We start from the raw sequence: 22193 nt of genomic DNA, 5'->3' as shown, positions 1-22193 counted from the left end.
CGAATCTGCTGATGACGTTTCACATCAGTGGCGGCGTTTCACGAAAACCTAGGGTATGGCAAAAATTATTCGTACAAAAGGGCCATTCAAATAACGAATCTATGAAGCCACATTATATCCATTATGTGTAAATACTCTTTACAACCTGTACAAAATCATACTATGATTGCACGGATGTATACTTACAGACAACAATACGGAAGCAATACAATTGAAAAAACAAAAATAGAAATCATGGTTGTTTAAAATGCTTTTCAAATGTTGTCATTCTTAACTAAGTGCAACTCCAGCATCATTCTTAACTAAGTGCAACTCCAGCAACAGATAAACTAAAACAAGATAATATCAAAACATACTGTACCCAGACAGCAAATTAGCTCTTACCGACGTTGGGGCGCATGTACTTGCCCGACATAAAGTGCCTCGGTGAGATGTCTTATGGAGATCGGTAGCTAATAGGCAAGATATCGGGAAGATGGTGGCATTAGAATGATCGCCGACCGTGAGCCAACGTAAACCCGCCCTAATTATTATGACCTATATGCGGCGCGATGCGCTTCGCTCTCCCATTGAACACAGCTGATTTTCGGCTGCATCACTGTAAACGTCAAGGCATGCTTATAAAGCAGCTGTTCCAGTGTTAAAGGGAGCGAGGCGTCAGGATCCCACCGTTATATAATTGATTTGTTTAGGCCAGGGGTCTCCATGGTGCCAGCACATTCTATTAGTCTCAATTGTAATATTTATTTATTACATACATATGTTTTATATTAACTTGGCTTGGTTTACGTATGTTAACATGCTAAACAATACTAAAACATATCAAAAAGTAAAATAAAATAAAATCAGTAAGTAAAACAAAAAAGTTTTGAGTAGAATAAATAAAAAAGTAGCCCTCCAGATTGTTTTATCCATATTGTTGTAGCCCTTGCTCACAATGTTGGAGACCCCTGCAGGCTAACTCATTTCATATTGTGTATCAACAAACACTCAATAACAGTTTATGTTGTGTTAATCATAAAATTTCTTCCCTAACAATTTGACAAGAGCTAGTTGAGAAGTAGGCAACTAGCCCACTTGCATGCAAGACTCCGTCCGTGGCTGCGCAGTCTGCAGCCGCTTCCTTTTGAGTTGCCAGGTTTTATGACAAAAAAAGTTTCAATTGAAAGTAAGTGATTGTTATGTGTAGGGTGTATTTCATACACAATCTGACAACCTGGTAAATGTCAGTCTAACAGAAAAAAATGGATCAGTGAGTTTTCCAGGAGAAATAACAAAACAGAAGGGCATCTGGAATTTTTTTTTACTTTGTTTTTGCAAAGGCAGTTTCATTTATTTTAACACTCCACAAATTACACTTTGGGGTGATTTCCCGGACAGGGATTATCTTAAACCGGGACTAGGCCTTAGTTTAATTCTGAAATATAACTAGTTTTAATAACATGTCTTAATAAAAACATTACTTGTGTGCATTTTGAAGCATCACAAAAGACACTGATGTATTTTATGATATGTCAGTGCAAGTTGTTTTCAGTTTGGACAGCTCTTACATTTATTTTAGTCTATAACTAGTCTAATCCCTGTCCTTGAAACCATCCCATAGCAAACTGCAACAAAAATAAGAAATTCCCTCCAGAATAAGTCATACTCCAGAATCAGTCCAATCAATTATTTCACTTAAGATGCTTGCTTGTCCCGCCTTTGCCGCCCCCATTCCTGTCTCTGCTCAGACAGCCGCAGCCAGTTTCTCACAGTCATCTTTATATCAGCCTCAGTGGAACTTTGTAGGCAGGATTTCTTAACACAGCATCTAAAAAAATGTAATAATAAAGCAACAGAAAAAAATAAGACAGCACAAAAGTCTATATATCTTCGTGGATGGTTTCTAAAAAGACAATTCAGAAAAGTCAGAGCATTTTGCAAAAAATAAAATCATGTTGTGTCAACACATTGTAGGACTTACTCAGGAGTACCTGATGAATAGGCTGTGATTTAAGGAGAGCACATCCCTTCATCACTGGGTGTGTCTTGCTGCCAATCATCTTGTGGCACTAGGAAATATAGAAAAAGTCCCGTTACATAAAGAACAGCATCACCCAGGTCCAACTAACAGAGCTAAACAAGTGACCCCACAGCAGTGGTTCTCAAACTTTTTCTGTCATTTTTGTCATTCCCCATTTTATGTAGGACTGTGCTGTGTGTGCGCTGTGTATTTTGTGTGTGTGTGCCTGTCTCAGTGTGTTCTTGATCTGCATGCTAAACAGCTTATGTTCAGGAGAGCCCAGCCCTTCATATTCATCTTCCTACTGCCAATTAAAGGAATAGTCTACTCATTTTCAATATTAAAATATGTTATTACCTTAACTAAGAATTGTTGATACATCCGTCTATCATCTGTGTGCGTGCACGTAAGCGCTGGAGCTAAATGCTATCGAAGCGTTGCAGCGCGCTCCAGCGCTTACGTGCACGCACACAGATAATAGAGGGATGTATCAACAATTCTTAGTTAAGGTAATAACATATTTTAATATTGAAAATGAGTAGACTATTCCTTTAACGGTTGTCACTATGAAATGATAAAATTAGATTGTGAAACTGCTAAACAGTATGTAGGCTTTTTGCTCTCAAACTTTTTAAGTGCGCTTACAGACACAAGTTTAAAGACCCAATAGACCCATTTACTGTTTGTACACAATGGTGACGTGGCAACGTATGCACGAGCAGTTTGGCAACGGGAGTATGGCAAGAATCAGCAGTGAAGTAACACAGACAGAGAAAGTTATTTTAAAAAGTTGACTTATCAACTTTTTCAACACATCTACCAGATCCGTGTACTATAGTGGAGTGGATAGAAGACGTTAGCAGATGGCCAAATATAAAGTGGCCAGATACATATGAAGAGTTTGGTTCCAAAACCCAATAAATCCATTTTGACAAATTTTGTTAAAAACGTGTTTTCTATACCAAGAAAGTGAGAAGATGAAAACCACTATTTTCTGTTACAAACTTTCACACAGCATCTTTAGGTTATAAAAACATAAAAAATTCAAATCCATAACTTGATTTTCAAAGATTTATTATAAAAGCTGATTATTTTTTCCACAAAATGCAATAAATTCATGACAAGTTTTTATTCAAAATGCTATAAATCTATTGAATCAATAGCCTTTATAAATGTGCATTCATCTTTGCCATGTTTTTCATTTAGTTGACTAGTGGTATACACTAATAAAAAATATAAACATTAATGGCATTAATCAAAACACTTACTTTGTGATATTAAGAACACAGTCATTGATGCGGTTATACTTGATGTCGTCGCTTAACGTTTTTCACAGCGATCAGCTGTAAAATGTTTTGGTCCTGCTCGATTATCGTTGACTTTGAGTAAAATTGTGGAAAGTTTTTCATAAGATCCGCTGGGGTCAATGTGTTAGCATGACAGAAGCTTGATGCTGTCGGCCCGGGCAAGCAAGCACCCGTCTCCCGAGTGTCTCTTGCGTAAATTATTAGATGTTGATGGCTTACGTTTCTTTCCCGTCACAGAAAACCATCACAGGTTTATCAATGCTATTAAAGTATTATTTTGTTTTTGTTTGTTTGTTGATCACGAAATACAAAGTAGATGAGGAAAACTAGTATTCCGTGTACTCAGCGCGCCGCCATTGTTTGTTTACATTGCAATGGTGCGCTGCAAACTGTGGAGCGGATTTATGGCATTCTGTAGAAAAGGAGGAGTGGCGTTTATTGCATTTTGGGAAAAAAGGGAGAAAAGATGACAGAATAACACGGCGTATATTGGATTTTGCTTAAAATTAAGAATTTACTTTTTAATATTGACCTGATATAATACTGATTCTGGCAGCAACTCATTTTTTTCAAAAATGGCGTTTATTTGGAACCAAACTCTTTATATATACATATATTAGTACAACCAAACGCAACAACCAGACATTTTGATGCTGGGAAACCTTTTTAATAAACTTTCTGAGTTGCTAACACGTTAGAACAACTGGCGAACAACAACACTTCCGTTGCCGAAATGCGCGCACAAACTATTTGATCACGTGGGCTGTAAAAGGGTCTATGCATCACATATTTAACGGAAACTTACATTCAGTACGAAGAAGGTCCTCATTCACTGATGTAATCACTTAAATGGAAAAAACACAAATGGCCCAGATCCAGCTTGATTTTAAAATCTGGCCCTAATTCATTTGCTATTGAATTATTCTGAAATGTATTCTTTTACTACCTCAGTATGATGTTCTGAGTAAAAAGTGCAGTATCATACATTACATGTAAAATATCTTACTATCGTTAGTCCTCTGACGGAGCCCTGGAAGAGGGTGACGTGGGGGCTGCTGCAAAGCACACAGGCCTTCGTTATTATTCGGTGTCACTAGAAAATACAGAAAAAACTAAATTATTGGAGTGAACAGTAAGTCAAGTTTATCACAATTAGATAAACTAATGTCAGTGGGCTGAGTAATTGCCACACATTTCTACACACACACACACACACACACACACACACACACACACACACACACACACACACACACACACACACACACACACACACACACACACACGTGTCAGTGTTTTCATTGTCTGCGTTTTAAATGGCTTACAGTCAGGAAAGCCTTCAGTTCTCGGCGCCTCTTTCTGAATATTAACCACAGTCTCTTGGAAAGACAGAAAACCTTGGTTTACTGATCAAACTACTAATATAAACTCAAAAATCATATCTCTGGAACATCAAACTATGGTATGTGCTGTGGACCTGTGGAGTACATTGTGTCTGCTTGAATTTAGGGACCTGATGCATTTTACTATATAGGGTACACTTACCTTCACTCTACAATGATGTGGGATGGGCTGGAGGAGTTAAACAAGGGGTGGGAGGGTTAGCCAGCTTTCTTCTTACTGACACTTCAAGAAGATTAAAAAAGGTTACAACAGAAAGATGATCAAAAAGGCACATCAACCATAAAATTTGCACCTTAGATATCTACATCTGATATTCACTGTATGAGAAGTGCAGCATTATACACATAAAATGTCTTACTAGGCTTGCTCCTTTGATGGAAACTTGGGTGGGCTAGAGAAGGCTGCTTCCTTTTTGTCACTGTCATGGCCATTTAAAAACAAGGATTAAAATTCGAAAAATGTTAAACACAAAGATTACAAATTCTTATCAGGCATAATTACAAGTATGAGCATGTAATTAAAGGGAGAGTTCACCCAAAAATGAAAATAATGTAATTAATGACTCACGAGTTTGGAACGACATGAGGGTAAGACCTCCGTTCATCCTCGAAACACAGTTCAAGATATTTTAGATTTAGTCTGAGAGCTTTCTGACCCTCCATTGAAAATCTATGCACAGTATACTGTCCAGGAACAGAGAGGCAACAAAAAAACATCATCAAAGCAGCCACCCGACATCAGTGGGTCAGCCAAAATGCGTTGAAGCATCGCAAATACATCTTGGTCCAAAAATAACAAAATTACGACATCATTCAGCATTGTCTTCTCTTCCGGTTCTGTTTTGAACGCGCACGAGACTAAAGTCACATGACTGCAGTGACGCAGCTGACGTACAACGTGGCTGATGTGTTATTAGGTGCGTCTCCGCTTTTTTTTGTGCGCCCGAGCTTCGTTTACAGTCTGAGGGAGACGAATGCTGTAAATGTGAAAAAAATTCACAAACATATCTGAGGATAACACGCCATCTGAGTCACAAGACTTTAGTCAGACACATGCGCTACACAACAGACATGGAAGAGAAGACAATGCTGAATAAATTCGTCATTTTTGGACCAAGATGTATTTTGGATGCTTCAACACATTCTAACTGACCCATTGATGTCAAATGGCAACTTTGATGATGTTTTTTATTATCTTTCTGTACATGGACAGTATACCGTGCATAGATTTTCAATGTAGGGTCAGAAAGCTCTCGGACTAAACATAAAACATCTTAAACTGTGTTCCGAAGATAAACGGAGGTCTTACAAGTTTGGAACGACATGAGGGTGAGTCCTTAATGACATTATTTTTCATTTTTGGGTGAACTATCCCTTTAATTTTCTAATGGACATATGGAAACTTAAAGGAACACGCCGACTTTTTGGGATTTTAGCTCATTGACAGTAACCCCCAGAGTTAGATAAGTGCATACATACCCCTTCATCTCTGTGCGTGCCGTAACTCTGTCTGACGCACCCACCGCTAGCCTATCTGAGCATAAAGACTTGAAGTAAATGGCTCCAGCTAGCATGCTGCTCCCAATAAGTGACAAAATAACAGCAACATTTTCCTATTTATGTGTTGTGATTTGTTTAGTCACACCGTGTACAAACAACAAGGTCATGACACAGCCATCTTTTAACAGTATACATACTGGGAACTATATTCTCAGAAGGTGAAGAACTTGCTACTTGGGGGGAGTAACTGCACAACTCTGACCGAACTCTCTGCTCCTCACCGGGGGTTTCTCAGGTGCTGCTAGCAAATCACTGCACCCAAGTAGCCGGGCTTTGCCTTCTGAGAATATAGTTCCCTGTATGTATATGATTAATAGATGGCTGTGTCTCACATGACCTTGTTATTTGTACATGTTGTGACTATACAAATCACAACATATAAATATTAAAAAGTTGGCATTATTTTGTCACTTATTGCAGTGTTTCCGCTATATACATTCTACCGTGGCGGCCCGCCATGCCTAAAACATCCCCGCCACGCCTGCGGTTGTGGATAGAAGGGATACAGCAAACGAAATCTCGCTGGATGAGCACTGTTTTATCCTAATCCTTCAACCAAACCCCACTCTAAACACAAAATTTCACACGATTGTAGGATGTATTTGTATCTCATTTAGCCAGAGCCGCTGTTTTCATCCTAATAATCCTACCTCCAAATCTAATCCTTAACTTTTCGGCATTTGCTGTATCCCTTCTAGACTAAACCCACGGCGGCAGCTCGCAAAAAAACTACAGAAATGTCCGCTCTGCCAGACTGGCTGTCTTAGAAATAAATTCCTTTCTGGATTCGCGTTGTTAACTAATTTATAAATAAATCTCCTAAAGTATCATAATTTCTTCCATGGGTTTAGTTTAATGAACAAATAGATTTAAATCAACAGAGGATGATTAAGCTACGTCTCTGTTTTGAGAAATAATAATAAAATAAATAAGCCTATACGAAATATGTTACACTTAAATAATAATTAAATTGACAAAACGAATAAAAAAGTATTTGAGTTTCTGTTTTTTTTGTGACGCGCTGACCAAAGCAGCAGAAAGCACGTCATGTTTTTAATGACTTTAAATAAGCACAAAGTTTTCTCCTTATTGTGAGTTTACACAAATAAAAATACATAATTTGAAGTTTCGAATATTGTTTTACTTTTATCTTTATGACTATAAATTTAGGGTAATTTAAGGTGCAAGGTCATCACGCATTTGATGTTCACCTGCGCATATACACGGACGCAGCGCAGGGCTGCGAGAAAAGACATTATTAAACTTTCGATTTAACATATTACGAGTTTTTTGGACATTCATTTGGAATCACTGTACTCAGTCATATTATCAACTTATCTGGTCATTAGTTATTCAGAATATAGGCTATAAGCGCAGTAGCGCGCTGCTGACCGCTCAGCTGTCAATCAATCTTCTGTGCTTTAGATCGACACTCACAAAGTTTCACATTAAATGATATGATATTTGTCCAAAAACAAAAGGCTAAATACTGAAAACTACTTATATGCGACTGCAAGACATTAATAGTCGAATCTGTTGTAAGGAAACTTACATTATTCCTGTGGAAGAGAAGAACGTTGGTAATACAAACTTAGGCAGACGGATAATATTTGATCTAACGGGTGTAATAATAGACTATTCGCGTGTCATTTGTGTTGTAGATGCAGGTCGGGACTCAATAGACAAAAGTAAAATGCGGGTCTAACATCCAAGACCAAAATTCGACTCGTTTTTAAAATGGCCCCGTGCTTTGTGTTTAAGATCTGTCTGAAGACCGTTAAAGGTTTCTATTCAACTGCGCGATTTGCGGTGTGACCGGCTCGGGGTCAAATGGTCCGGGTGTGAAATAAAATTGCTGCTGATGGATGTTCGGTCAATCACAGCGGTTCGGATTATCAAACAGGACTGTGCGTGAGTTTGCAACAGCTCTGTAACGCTAAACACGAGCACAACTTGCAACTTGCGAATTACACTACATTAAAACTACAATGAAATATCCGAACTACGTACGTAGCTATGTAACGTTTTTTAAGAAAATACATTTTAGATCAAACATAGAAAAGCAATATGCTATAAATATAAGGAAAAGTAAATGACAGCATGAAAATGATAAAAAAATACATGTTAGTTTACTGTAGCCTATATACTTTTTAAAAATAATGTACATTTATAATCATCATGGGCGCCCCCTGCCGCCACAGCTGAAAAAAATCCTAGAGGAAACACTGTATTGGGAGCAGCATGCTAGCTGGAGCCATTTACTTCAAGTCATTGTGCAAAGCTAAGCTAGCGGTGGGTGCATCAGACAGAGTTACGGCACGCACAGAGATGAAAGGAGTATGTATGCACTTATCTAACTATGGGGATACAGTGAATAAGATAAAAAATAAGCCTTTAAGGTCAAAATAGTTATTCAACTTGCCAACTGTTATGTTGTTTCCAGCCATAGGTAGGAGGGAAGGGGGAGGAGGGTTTTTTGGAAGGTTTGTTGTGCGTTTTCTTCTTTTTCGTCTGTGATGTTTGTGGTGCATTTTGGGTGTCTGATGAAGGGCACGATGCAGGGGATGATGGTGGTGATGGTGATCTAAGTCAGGATGGTCTGTAAATGAAAAGTTTTTACAAAGATTAGTTTTCATATTGATCACATCGAACATAGAAAGTACAATGAGTAACATCAGAACACCATAGCCCCCCACTCTCACTTGTCTCATGTAGTATTCAACAAGAGTATTGTTTCCATCCTTTAGATGGGTTGGGTGATGTCCTCTTGAAAAAACTTTGGAGTATTTTGTATGAGTCTTTATAGACCCTTTTACTCTTTGTACACAATGATGATGTGGCAACATAGGTGCACGCAGTTTGGCAACGGAAGTATGGTAAGAATCAGCAGTGAAGTAACACAGACAAAGTTATTTTAAAAAGTTGACTTATCAACTTTTTTAACACATCTACCAGATCCGTGTACTATAGTGGAGTGGATAGAAGACATTAGCAGATGGCCAAATATAAAGTGGCCAGATACATATATACGTATATTAGTATATTATATTAGTGCAACCAAACGCAACAACCAGACATTTTGATGCTGGGAAACCGTTTTAATAAACTTTCTGAGTTGCTAACAGGTTAGAGAACCACTGGGGAACAACAACACTTCCGTGGCCGAAATGCGCGCGCAAGCTATTTGATCACGTGGGCTGTAAAAGGTTCTGGAGGCCACCAAGCCATGCCTTCATCGTATTTACCTGAGTGAAAAAAAACAGAAAAGACATTTTATTTTGCTTAAATTACAAAGGTTAAATAAAGGCTCTATTTTATGAATAGGTGTGTGTCCAAAAACACTTACTTCCTATCACTTTATTACTTAATAACCACTTTGTATGACTGTCTACAGTGGCTGTGCACTTGTACTAAAGCTCTTTGATTGACAGGTCTACTTTTAACGTTACCATAAAAACGCACAACAAGAGCTGCCTTTAATTTTAAGCATGTTACTTAGACAAAATCATTAAAAATGCATTTAGAGTGTAAGGGGTCCATATTATAAAATGACAAATGTCATTTTTGTGTAGACAAAAGACAGTCCGTCAATTTATTACCGTTTACCTAACTGTTTACCGAACGATCCCCTCACGTCAAAAATACTGTCTAAAACAACTCACTGAAAAATATTTAATACGCGAACATATTAATAATAACTAACCAGGGGTGCGTTTCCCAAAACCATGTTGCTTATTTTCCATTGCCAACCAACTAGTTGCTAACACAACAGGTTAGCAACTATGGTTTTGGGAAACGCACCCCAAGTCAACAGTTATAACAACAAACCAAGTCTAAAAACATGTAACGTTGCCTCCGACGCCAATTTCTGTCATCCGTTTATCGAAAACATTTCCACAATCATATTTAATCAACATACCTTCGCGCTTACACTGCCGGCTTGATGTGGACCAACAACTGCGTAGATCTAGTGAAGAAAAAAAGAGGCGCGGTCGGCATAAAGGTTGCTCGCGGTTCCTCTGCCGATCTCCGGAGAGTAGTGGGCTGCAGACTCATCGCGCCGATCATTTACCCACCTACTTTTATTCTGTGTGCAGGGGAAAAACCCCAACCGACACTTTGCCGCTGGTGCCCTCCAATTGCCGACGTCGGTAAGACTGAACGTGCTGTCTGGGTAACATCCCTTCACAAATCTTGTCATGACAGGCGCCAATAAACACTAAACACAAAGACTTTTAATGATGTGATAGAGCACACGTAGTTAACCCAGCCAGCTAACCAACTAAGACTAAAACACTAAATAAAACTTTTAAAACAGGGCTAAATGCAAAAACAAGTCTTACCTTTTGTCGTCGTGCAGTTTTTATTCCACAAGTCGCCATATTCAAAAACGCGCGCAAGTAATTAATACACTAAAGACTGCGCTACAATTTCCCAGTGTAAGAGAACATGTTTATTTATCCACAGACAACAAATCATTTTACTTCTTGAATAATGTATGCAATATGCATTGCACGAGAGTGTGGGAGAACCGTGAGTCTGTTTGAATGTTAAAACAAAAAAAGGAGTTTACTTGCGAAAATAAAGATTATAACAACAGCGGTCATCATGAACCTCCCGCAAGGACTTCAAGCTGCGCTGCAAGCAAGAACGACAGGCTGATGACATCAAAGTACCGCGAGGGTAAGCGAGAAACCATCGGAAGAGTTTGCTTTCAACCCGCTCTCGCGGCACGTTGATGTCATCCGCATGTCGGTTCCTGTATTATAGCATGAAGTCGAGCACACGTTTAAATTATCCATATTAGTGATGTACCAATGTTCAGATATGTTCTACTGAAAATATTTAAAATTATCTTTAATGAGCATCATTATAGCTGGTTGATTTCTGGTGTTTTGTCTGAATGCTAGGGTATGGCAACTGCCATACCCTGCCATACGCAAACGCCGCCCCTGTTTCACATGGACAGACAACTACGCATTATTGTATTTTTAATTGTATTTTTTGCGTGTGTTATTTTTATTTCATTATTATTAAAATCATGATCATTATTATTGAGTCTTGGCTGGCAGTCTGTTTTGAATTTGTTTTATTGAAAAAACAAACACACAACGCATATTGTGTTGCGCCTGCGCAGTGACGTTCTTTTCCAACCGCCTTTCCAGTCAAGAGGTCAAGAATGTTCCTGTCTGCATCAGGTACGAAATTAAATTAAAAATTACAGTTATAATATAATATCTATTTATCATATAGTGTAAGAAACGTTTGCATTAATTGTGCAGGAGACTGTTAATTTAAACTTTATTGTGGTAACGTTAAATGCTCGCTCGTTTTGCAAAGTTACGTTTGGAGATTCATGTTAACAGTCATTGTTTAATGAAAGGCACATTGGACTAACGTTACGGGTTAGTAATATGTGTGACACTTGCTTGCAGCACTGTAACGTAAATCGTTAACACCGTGTCCTAAATAGACGTGACACGCGGTAACGGGTTTCTTTTCAGTTTATGTCCTTACGTTATAAAACGGGTCATTATAAATTATGCCTTTCGATTATCGCAATGTCTCGTCGCGTTTGGTTAAGCACATGGTGGAACAGTATGCACATCACTGTACCTAACGTAAGTTACTGTACACCTGTGAGCGGCATGACGAGACAAAAGACGGTAAAACTCATTATTAATCGGTGATGCTGTACATTCTGGATGATGCACAGCCACATTTTATAATACTGTTTTTTATTTTCGTGTCGCGCCGCTCGCGTTCAATATAAAGTTAGACAAGACGCAATTAATTACTGGGAGAGTAGTGGTCTAATGGTAAAAGTCCCACTTCATGAACCTTTCACCGCTTGCAGTAAGGCTAAAGTGCTACGTGAATAAGATGGGTGTAGTTTTGCGCTACTAGCTGTAAAGTGTTTTTGCACAATTGAGTTATAAATTCTGCCCAGTAATACTTAACTAGATGTAAATCACAATTCTTGTGTTAATGTTTGTTTGTAATCTTTTTCAGCTATCCATCTGAAAAAGAAAAGCTGGCACTCTCAAAGGAGATTGTGTTGTTGGATTATGGTCTCATTTGGTCAAAAAGAGGGACATGTACCAAGGATGCTTTTACATACTTCATTTATGTGTATGAAATTACTTACTTGACAATGTGTATAAAAACTGTACTTGACTCTAACTAAGTGCTATTTTTGCATTGATCATGATAGGAGCATTTATTTTTATTTTTTTGATGGGCAATCACACAGTGGATTTATAAAAATGAGATTACAGAACATCAGACGGTAGCTTCAACAGAGTTGAAGTGGGAGGACATCATCAATAAAGAATGCCATTGACCAAACCTTCAGTCATCAAAGAAGATGGATACAGGTGATGACAAAATCACCAATTATTGGTGAAATCTTTAAGGAATATCCCCAATTTCTGGACATGCCAGTGTTTGTAATATACTTAAAGGCGGAGTGCACAATGTTTGAAAGCCAATGTTGATATTTGAAATCACCTAAACAAACACGCCCCTACCCCAATAGAATCTGGACCTTCTTTTAAAACACCCGCCCCACACATACGCAATCCGGTAAGGATGTCGGTTAGTAGACAGGCTCCTTACTGCTTATTGGCTATAAATGTGTTTTGGTAGTCGGCCCGTCTCCTTTTCCAAAGCGTTTTTCAAACATTGTGCACTATGCCTTTAACTGGAGATAACTTTACACAAAGTGTTTCATAATTCCAATATTAATATTTCTTTTTAAATTCACTGAAGGGGGACATCAAGTTTTCCAGACATACCGATGGGAAAGAAGAAATGGGAATGTGACAATTATTGAGAAACTCAGGGAAAAAGCATCTTTAGAGAAGAAAATGGACATCAGACATTTATTGAAGAAAGCTGACAGTCAACATAATGGTATGTTTCCTATCTCTGTTCCAAATGTTTAATTTGGAAAATGACGTTTAAAATGTAACATTCAAAGTACGATATAAAAGTAATCCTTTTTTAAGAATTTTTTCTCATTATTTATATTTTGCATGTGACCTGCATGTTTACTACACCCAGATGAGAGCTGTGTTATACAATGTTAAGGATACTCGTTCATCTTCTGCTGTGTGAATTCTGCTGTGTCAGTCCTGTGGGACTTGATGCCGGTAGGCTTTGTGACACTAAACTTTATATAAAATAAGTAATTTTCATGCAACAACATTTGTGTAGGCTGGTACCAGTGTGATGTCTTTGCTTACTAAATGATCAAAGGGTGTCTGAAATCAGCTCAGCCACAGTTGGTTTCCAACGGTTCTTCAGGACATGGAGGCAACTACGTAACTGTTGCAATGAACGATTCTTTGCCTTTCCACCTGATGTTGACAATCTGACCTGTGCGGTACTGAAAACAACTTATATCTTAAAATATATTAGTGCCCTTTGTTTTGCCTCAAAATGCACACCAGTAATGTTTTTTATTGAAACCAGTTATATTTCCTAATTAACCCTTGTGTGGTGTTCGGGTCTGTGGGACCCGTTTTAAATGTTTACTAAAAGAAAAATTATGCAATTAATTGTTGTTTCAACCTCAGATTCATTGGCCTTGGCTCATTTTCTATGAAGAACATAAAAATAAACAACTTTATAATTACTGTACACCCCCCTACACATTTATATTACATATGTGGTGTTCGGGTCCACTGGACCCGGGGTTAACAATAGAATGAAAATTGAATGTGCTATGTAACTTTACTCTGTTTTTCTCCTATCTGGGACTCCTGTGAGTGCATGAGTGTCTTTGTATTTATGTCTGTACATATGTGATGGATGCATGTCACAGTTTTGTCCTTCTGCTCTTGCTGTAATGCCGCAAGCATACAACATGTTATATATCATGCATGAACATTTGTCTGTACCCACTGTCCCAGACACTTTACCTTTTGTCTAACAGGAACCATTCTACATTTGACCATTATCTTCCTTACAAGAAAATCCATAATTTTATTGTAGTAAAATTATGGTTATTTGGTATATTGGTTACCATTTGTAAAACCATGGGTTTACCACAAAACCTATGGTGTGTGTGTGTGTGTGTACCTGGTATTTATCACATTGTGGGGACCAAATGTCAGCTGTGTGCATGAGTATGTGAGAGAGAGTGAATAATAAAGTAAAATATTATCCATATATTGTGGCCAATAGCAACACATTGTACTGTAATGTGTGTAGACCATAGATGGACACAGTATATGTGTATAAAACACAGCTACACAGTAAAAATGTGCTTATTATGTGTTGTGTTGGCTGGCAAGAACAGGTTATGTGTTCAGTGTGGATGATGTCTTATGATACGGCATATGTTCACTTGGGGCCTGTGCTGTGTAGACTGACACAAATGTGTACAATTTCAAAAAGTTCAAAGAATTAAACATCAACAGTGATAAAAAACTTTGTTTCATTTATACTTATTTAAGATAAACATGTTTTCCCCCCAATATCTGGATCAGAATAGAATTTCTTCTTTTGTTTCATATTACCACAAAAAACGAGTGGCACTTTAATTCAATTTTTTTTTCAATTCAATTTTATTTATATAGCGCTTTTCACAATTGGTGATTGTTTCAAAGCAGCTTTACATTAATAGAAGCAGTGGAAAGCACAGAAAAACGACAGATAGCACAACATAATACACGATAGCACAAGCAGCTAAATTTGATGCGGCTATGAATCAACATTATAAGCGTGCGTATTGCTAATGTAACGTAAAGAAGAGGGTGCTAAGTTAAGCCCAAGAGGGCTGCCTCCCCGGGTTGAAAAACCCCCTAGGAGAAAAAAAACCCCAGGCTCAGCCGGGGAAGTAAAAAAAAGTCATAGGAGGGAAAAACCCTTGGGAGGTACATTTATATATACATTGAAACGATTAAGGAGATTAGGCGGAGGTTAAGCGGGTTCTGCCGGTGGTCGTTGGTCATGCATCAGCTGGGCATCACGTTGAAGGTCTGTCGGTGGGTCAGAGGTGTGCCGACTTTCACATTTACCGGAACTGGGTCTGTTTGTCTCATTGTCCTCGGAGAGGAGGACGAGACATAAAGAAAGAAAAACAAAACCCAATTAGCGTAGGGGCCATTCATATGTATACACCTGTACATATACACAAACATATATCCATATATATCCACACATATCTATATATACATATATACACATATATATATACATACACATACACACACATACACATATATATACATACATACATACATACATACATACACACATACACATACATACACATACATACACACACATGTACATATACGTATTGAAGATACAACGTCATCGTAGTGAAAGACTCTGCACAGTTTGGTTTAGGGAGAACGAGAAAAATGCACGGGACGGCGAATGTTTTGGAAATGGGTGCAGTGACACCCTTTTAAGGACTGAAGTCCCGCCCCCGACTAGTGGGCTTAACACCACAAATCTATACCCATCGTGCTTTATTGAAATCCGGACGAGCAAGGGAGTAAAGGGGAGACGGGGACGTGACTGCGCCAGCCATCTCCCTGATGCCTGTCTGGGCTTCACAGTACTCCCCTACTCGACTCAGAAACCTCAGGAGAAGGGCCGAGCAAGTGATAACATAATGCCATACATAACTTTCAATCACTCCTCTGCTCTTGGCAATTAATGGACCGATTCTGGGATTTATTGGTGTAGTTTTGAAGTTTTGTCCTGGAATTGTCGTTTTTATGTGCACAGAGTAGCGTTTCTTTTCCTTGTATGTAGCCATTTATATTTTATACGTGACCTTTGTTTTTAAAAGTTTATGCCCGGCTCATGGTTTGCTGCACATATGTAAACGAGTAAGGAGAGATTAAACATGTTCTTAAGAATATTAATAGCATTCACCATGCTTTGAAGTGTTGACGAAAATGAGGATTTAGTTTATTTATTTATTAGGTTGTTCAAGCTATCTATTGTGAGATGAGTACCATTAATTAAACAATTATGTGAATGCCTTGTTAAAAAGAAAAGTTTTAAGTCTAGATTTAAAGGTATCTATTGTGTCTGATTCTCGGACATCGGTTGGCAAATCATTCCAGAGCTTAGGGGCTAAGTAGGAAAAGGATCTTCCACCTTTAGACACTTTTGATATTTTAGGGATAACTAAGAGACCAGAATTTTGCGAACGCAGTGCACGTGATGGATTGTATTCTGATAGTAATTCTCTAAGATATGAGGGTGCTAGGCCATTTAAGGCTTTGTAGGTGATAAGTGATATTTTAAATTGTATGCGATAATTAACTGGTAGCCAATGTAAAGATGCCAGAATTGGACTTATGTGGTCATACTTCTTAGATCGAGTAAGCAGTCTTGCAGAAGCATTTTGAACTAGCTGCAGCTTGTTTACCTGATTTGCATGGCATCCCCCAAGTAGCGAGTTACAATAGTCTATTCTAGAGGTCATAAAAGCATGGATAAGCTTCTCTGCGTCAGATGTAGACAGCATGTGGCGAATTTTTGAGATATTTCTAAGATGGAAGAATGCTGTGCGGCAGACGTTGCCGATATGACTATCGAAGGATAAGTTGCTGTCGAACATCACACCTAAGTTCCTAACCGAGGAAGATGGCACCACAGTGCAGCCATCTATGTGCAACTTGTAATCTGACATATTATGTTTGTAGCGATTCGGTTCAATAATAAGCATCTCTGTCTTATTGGAGTTGAGCTTAAGAAAGTTATGTGCCATCCAGTCACTAACATCGCTAATGCAGTCTGTTAGCTTAGAAAACGTGTGGGTTTCGCTGGGATGTGAGGAGATGTAAAGCTGGGTATCATCCGCATAGCAGTGAAAACTTATGTTATGTTTCCTGATAATGTCTCCTAGGGGTAACATATATAACGAGAACAGGATAGGACCTAAAACCGATCCCTGCGGTACACCACATTTGACCAGGGAGTGATATGACTCTTCCTCATTTACATAAACAAAGTGATAGCGATTGGTTAGATACGACCTAAACCAGGCTAACGCCTGACCACTGATACCAACATAGTTTTCTAGTCTATTGAGTAAGATTGTGTGATCTATTGTGTCGAAGGCTGCGCTAAGGTCTAGTAATATAAGGATTGAGATTTCACCACGATCGGATGTTAACATGAGGTCATTTGTAACTCTAAGCAGCGCTGTCTCTGTGCTATGGTGGGGCCTGAATCCTGATTGGAACTTTTCATACGTACTATTATTTGTCAAGAATGTGCGTAACTGGCTTGCCACTACCTTTTCTAATATTTTCGAAAGAAAAGGGAGATTTGAGATTGGTCTAAAGTGATTAAGCTCTCCCTGATCAAGCTGTGGTTTTTTAATCAGCGGTTTAATAACTGCTAGCTTGAAAGCTGTTGGAACGTATCCTATTTCTAGCGATGAGTTAAAGATTTGTAGTACTGGGGTTGACACTACAGGGAATACCTCTTTAAGTAGTTTTGTGGGAACGGGGTCTAATATACAGGACGATGATTTGGATGATGTGACTAGTTTAGAGAGCTCATCTATTGTAGTAGGTTTAAATGAATCAAGATGTTCATATGGTAATCTAGTGTTTAGTAAATTAATGGGTAGAGTAATGGCTGCTTGGGTAGTTACGATGTTTTCCCTAATAGCCGTAATTTTGTTAGAAAAGAAGTTCATGAAATCGTTACTATTGTGTTGAAGTTTACTATTGGTTTCTGTTTGTTCTTTGTTTCTTGTCAGTTTTGCGACTGTGCTAAAGAGGAAACGAGGGTTGTTATGATTTTCTTTTATAAGCGTACTGAGATAGGTTGATCTGGCCGTTTTTATGGCCTGTCTGTAGTGTTTAACACTATCTTTCCATGCTGCACGCCATACCTCTAACTGTGTGCTTCTATAATTTCTTTCCATTTTTCTAGTTGCCTTTTTAAGAGCAGCGGTGTGATGGTCATACCATGGAGCTGGCGTTTTTTCTTTGATTTTCTTTTTTCGAATGGGAGCAACGGCATCCAGTGTGTTAGAACAGACATTGTTCAGGTTTTCTATTACAGTATCTAGAACTTTAGTTCATAAATAGTCCTCTACCAGTGGTAAATGACAAATATTAACCATAAATTCTGTCTATGTTACTTGCAATGAGGCTTAAGTAAACATCTGTAAACAATTATTACATAAATTTGTATAACTGCATTGATTTAAGATACTAATAATGCTCTGGGTCCACTAGACCCACAAACATTGTCTAAGTAACAAAAATATGAACACCACACAAGGGTTAAACTAAGGCCTAGTCCTGGATTAAGCTAATCCCCTAAATGTTTTGTGACGGAAATTTCTTTGAATACACTTGTCAAGTTCATTTTAAGTATTTTTCTAAATGTAAGATAACATGTTTATGTTTCAGGACAAGTAAAAAAATGTTGATAACTTGCATGTTGGAAATGATTTCAGACATTGTTCTATTCAACATGTTTAACACAATTGCTTTTAAATTCAATGAATTATTTTATAAATAGTGTTTTAAAACGTATCAATGTAATGTATGTTTGAAGTAATTATACTTGCACTTACATTTATTTAAATTAGCATACATCTAGCAACATAAAGTACTAGCATATTTTCATGCAAGCATTAATTGTCAAATATTTGTTATTTTACAAATAAATAGTTTGTGAACAATATTCAATAGTTGTCTGCTTGATTTCATAATTTAAAGTTTACAAATCATATGTTTTTTTTCTCTTTAATATTAAAACTACACAATTACTCGGTAACACACAGTTGTGTTAGATTAATAGAAAGTTACACATTAATGTGTTTACTGAAGCAACACATTTTTGTGTTGCATTTTATAACACATATTCTGTGTTAAATTTAACTCAACATGTGTTGTCCCTGCGCACACTCAGAACATGTGTAAAAAAATAACACATGTTGTGTTGTTTTTAACACATTTGTTTTAAGAGTGAAGAAGCCACCAGTGTTTGTACATTCATAGAAAATAATGTTCTATTATCTATATCTATATCTATAGGAACTATATTTTATGGCGTAATAGCACTTTTGGGAGTACTTCGACTCGGCGCAGTAACACCCTCCCTCTCCCATTATGAGAGTGAGAAGGGGAGCGGACTTTTCAGGCGAGTCGAAGTACTCCCAAAAGTGCTATTACGCCATAAAATATAGTTCCTCTTTTAAATCCGCTTAGAAAAGCGCTACGTTTTATTTTGTACCTCCAAACTTGCTCGTATAACTACTCGTCTTAAATAGGAAAAAAGTTGATGTGTTTGGTCACTTCTAACTTTATCTCTAAATGGTACCATTGAATGAATGGGGCTAAGCTAAATGCTATCGAAGCGTCGCAGCGCGCTCCAGCGCTTACCTGCACGCACACAGATGACAGAGGGATGTATCAACAATTCTTAGTTAAGGTAATAACATATTTTAATATTGAAAATGAGTAGACTATTCCTTTAATGTTATTTCACACCCCACACTCAAACAAAATGAAATGTTGGGTTTAATTTAAAAAAAATGTTAACAGGGTTCACACAATTTGTTTAAGTAATCTCAACAAACAATAATTTAGTTAATTTTACAGAAGAAGTTTAAGTAAACTTAACAAACCTCAGTAGAGTCAACAAAGAACAACTGAGTTAATTGTACAAGAAAAATGTAATTAATGATGACAAAAAATTTTGAATAACTTTAATTAGGATTTAATAAGTCCACAACACAAAATCAATCAATCAAAGTGCAGCTGCTCAATACAATTCATCATATAGACCTTTTTTAATTACAGTTTATCAAACATATCACAAACATAAATGTAATGTTACATTTCCGTTTATTTGTTTGTTGTGTTCTAAAATATATCAGCACACATTCATTGAATCATATTTGGACACTTATTACTCACATACCTATGGTGCTACACTTCTGCAAGAGGGTGCCAGAACAACAATTATCCGCAATACACTGCAAAATCCTCAGCCAATGAGATACAAGTCTGTATTGGTTTGATTAATCTGTTACTTTTATGCAACGTTATGTTGGCTGAACAAATAATTTTTATGCAACGTTGAGAAGACGCACTTTTTTGGTAAATGAACTAGATTAAATTAAGTTCACGTTGTTAAATTGATGTTTTTAAGTAATCACAACATGAAACGATTAAGTAAAATTGGCAAACGTTTTTTTTTTTGAGTGCAGTGCAAAAGATTTACTGAAACCAAGCTGCAAACAATGCCACAGGGATGAAAACAGATTGTACAAATACGAAGTAGGCACGTTTATAAAAATATAAACATATTGCCATGAGATTGGGTTGGACATCCACACAGAAGAATGAATCAGTGTATGTCTGCCTCCACATTAACCCATTAACCCTTTCTTGTACATTATCATCTCTTTGGCTTGAGAATTTCAGAGATTTTCAGTAAAACTCACTAAAATGTGAGAATAATTTAGATGAGTTGTGGTATGTGTCACACACTCATTTTTGTTTACTAATATTTAATTCTTTAAATTTTTTCATTCTTGAACATTTTGCTTCATTGCTGACTCATAAAGGTCCCATACTATTGAATAATTCTCCTCGAGTGTCTCTATCTCTCTGTTCTTCTCCTCCATCTGTCTGTTAAACTCCTCCTGCATCTTTGACTTTGATTCCAAAATGTTTCTCTTGAGTTCAGGTAGGATGATCTTCATGAGGTTTCTCTCTGTCTCCACCCTCATCTCTCCTTCATACATCTGCCTGATCTCCTCCATCTCCTGTCTGTGTTTCTCCTCCATCTCAATCTTTTCTCTCTCTCTCTGATCTTTCAGTTTGTTAATCTTTCTCTCCAGCTTTGATCTCTTCTCCATCTCTTTCTCCAACTCTCTCTTTAGTTCTTTCTTTTTTTCTTCATCTCTTTCTTCTCTCATCTGTCTCTCTAGTTCACCTGTTCTCTCATTAAGTTGTTTAATATCTCCTTCATGTTCCTCGATCGCTCTCTCTATCTTTTTCAAGGACCTCTGCACCTCCTTTTCAATTTTTTCTTTCATCTCTCTCTCCTCCCTCTCTTTTCTCTCCTCTCTGTCTCTCATGATCTTTCTCTCCATCGCTCTGATCTGAGACTCAATCTCCAGGTAGATCTCACTGCTGTAAAATCTCTCAGTGTTTTCTTCCACCATCTTCTCAATCTTCTCCAGCAGCTCTGAGATCTGTGAATCATCTCCACTCTGATGAATGTTGAGACAGTGAAACCTGTTCCCACATTTCTCTACAAGTCTCTGGACCTCCTGATTCCCTGACTGGACAAAATCCTCAATGTTCTTCTTTTGTTCTTCATCAGTAACAGTGAAAAGGATCATGGTGTTCCTCCAACATCTGTCACCCCAAATCTCCTCCATTTTCTCCAGCATTGCTCTCTCTACTCCAGTAGATTGTTGTACTGGTATGACCAGGAGGAAGGCGTGAGGTCCTGGAGCAGACAGACGGACACAGAGTCTCACATCCTCTCTCACCTCCTCCAGAGAGAGACCAGAGCAAAACCAGTCAGGAGTTTCCACCACAGTCACCTGCTTCCCATTCACCTCCCCCTGTCTGCTCTCACTCTGCTGGATCTCTGTTGATGTATCAGTCTGGATCTTCTCCTCTCTGTTCAGGATGATGTTTACTGATGCACTCTTCTCAGATCCAGCACTCCCCAGAAGAACCAACCTGAGCTCTGATCCAGAAACCAACACTGAAGCTGTTTCTCCACTCACTAGAAAACAGGTAATTCACCAAATGACTGCTGAAATGTATCTTATTTGTATACTTAAAACTAAAAAAAAAAAACGTGTCCCTGTATATTGTTTCATAATTAACTCACTGTTTGGAAGATCCTCTTCAAAACTCTGTCGTCTTCTTACTGGTGCTGTTGACACTAATAAAA

General features: G+C 37.8%; 1 protein-coding gene and 2 long non-coding RNA genes across 9 annotated transcripts in view; 1 reads left to right on the top strand and 2 right to left on the bottom strand.

Annotated features, from left to right (window-relative positions):
• Window positions 1–1354: 1354 nt before the first annotated feature.
• Window positions 1355–10340, bottom strand: LOC129417704 (uncharacterized). Of its 4 annotated transcripts, XR_012365289.1 has the most exons (10): window positions 10192–10340; window positions 8975–9517; window positions 8695–8871; window positions 5072–5131; window positions 4855–4935; window positions 4635–4688; window positions 4316–4402; window positions 4115–4153; window positions 1964–2051; window positions 1355–1810 (listed from the first exon to the last, which is right to left on the bottom strand). It is a non-coding gene; the product is annotated as an uncharacterized lncRNA (long non-coding RNA). The 4 variants fall into 4 exon arrangements; XR_012365287.1 differs by lacking the exon at window positions 4115–4153; XR_012365288.1 differs by lacking the exon at window positions 4635–4688.
• A 2046-nt stretch (window positions 10341–12386) lies between these two features.
• On the top strand, window positions 12387–13759 carry LOC129443513 (uncharacterized). Its single transcript, XR_008644179.2, has 4 exons — window positions 12387–12649; window positions 13044–13187; window positions 13338–13426; window positions 13491–13759. It is a non-coding gene; the product is annotated as an uncharacterized lncRNA (long non-coding RNA).
• Window positions 13760–20129: 6370 nt separating this feature from the next.
• The window catches only part of LOC129439427 (uncharacterized), a 148020-nt gene continuing 145956 nt past the window's right edge, over window positions 20130–22193 (bottom strand). For 2 of the 4 annotated variants that reach the window (XM_073860599.1, XM_073860600.1), the window contains exons 7-8: window positions 22131–22184; window positions 20135–22022 (exon numbers count right to left, since the gene is read on the bottom strand). In XM_073860599.1, coding sequence (XP_073716700.1) covers window positions 20806–22022; window positions 22131–22184 — 1271 coding nt within the window. In that variant the 3' untranslated portion in view covers window positions 20135–20805. Of the gene's footprint in view, window positions 22023–22130; window positions 22185–22193 lie in introns of all 4 variants that reach the window. The other 2 variants (XM_073860597.1, XM_073860596.1) reach the window with 2 other exon arrangements.

The sequence above is a fragment of the Misgurnus anguillicaudatus genome, chromosome 22 (genome assembly GCF_027580225.2).
Source record: "Misgurnus anguillicaudatus chromosome 22, ASM2758022v2, whole genome shotgun sequence".
Taxonomy (NCBI): Eukaryota; Metazoa; Chordata; class Actinopteri; order Cypriniformes; family Cobitidae; genus Misgurnus; species Misgurnus anguillicaudatus.
This window is presented reverse-complemented; position numbering and strand designations above follow the sequence as displayed.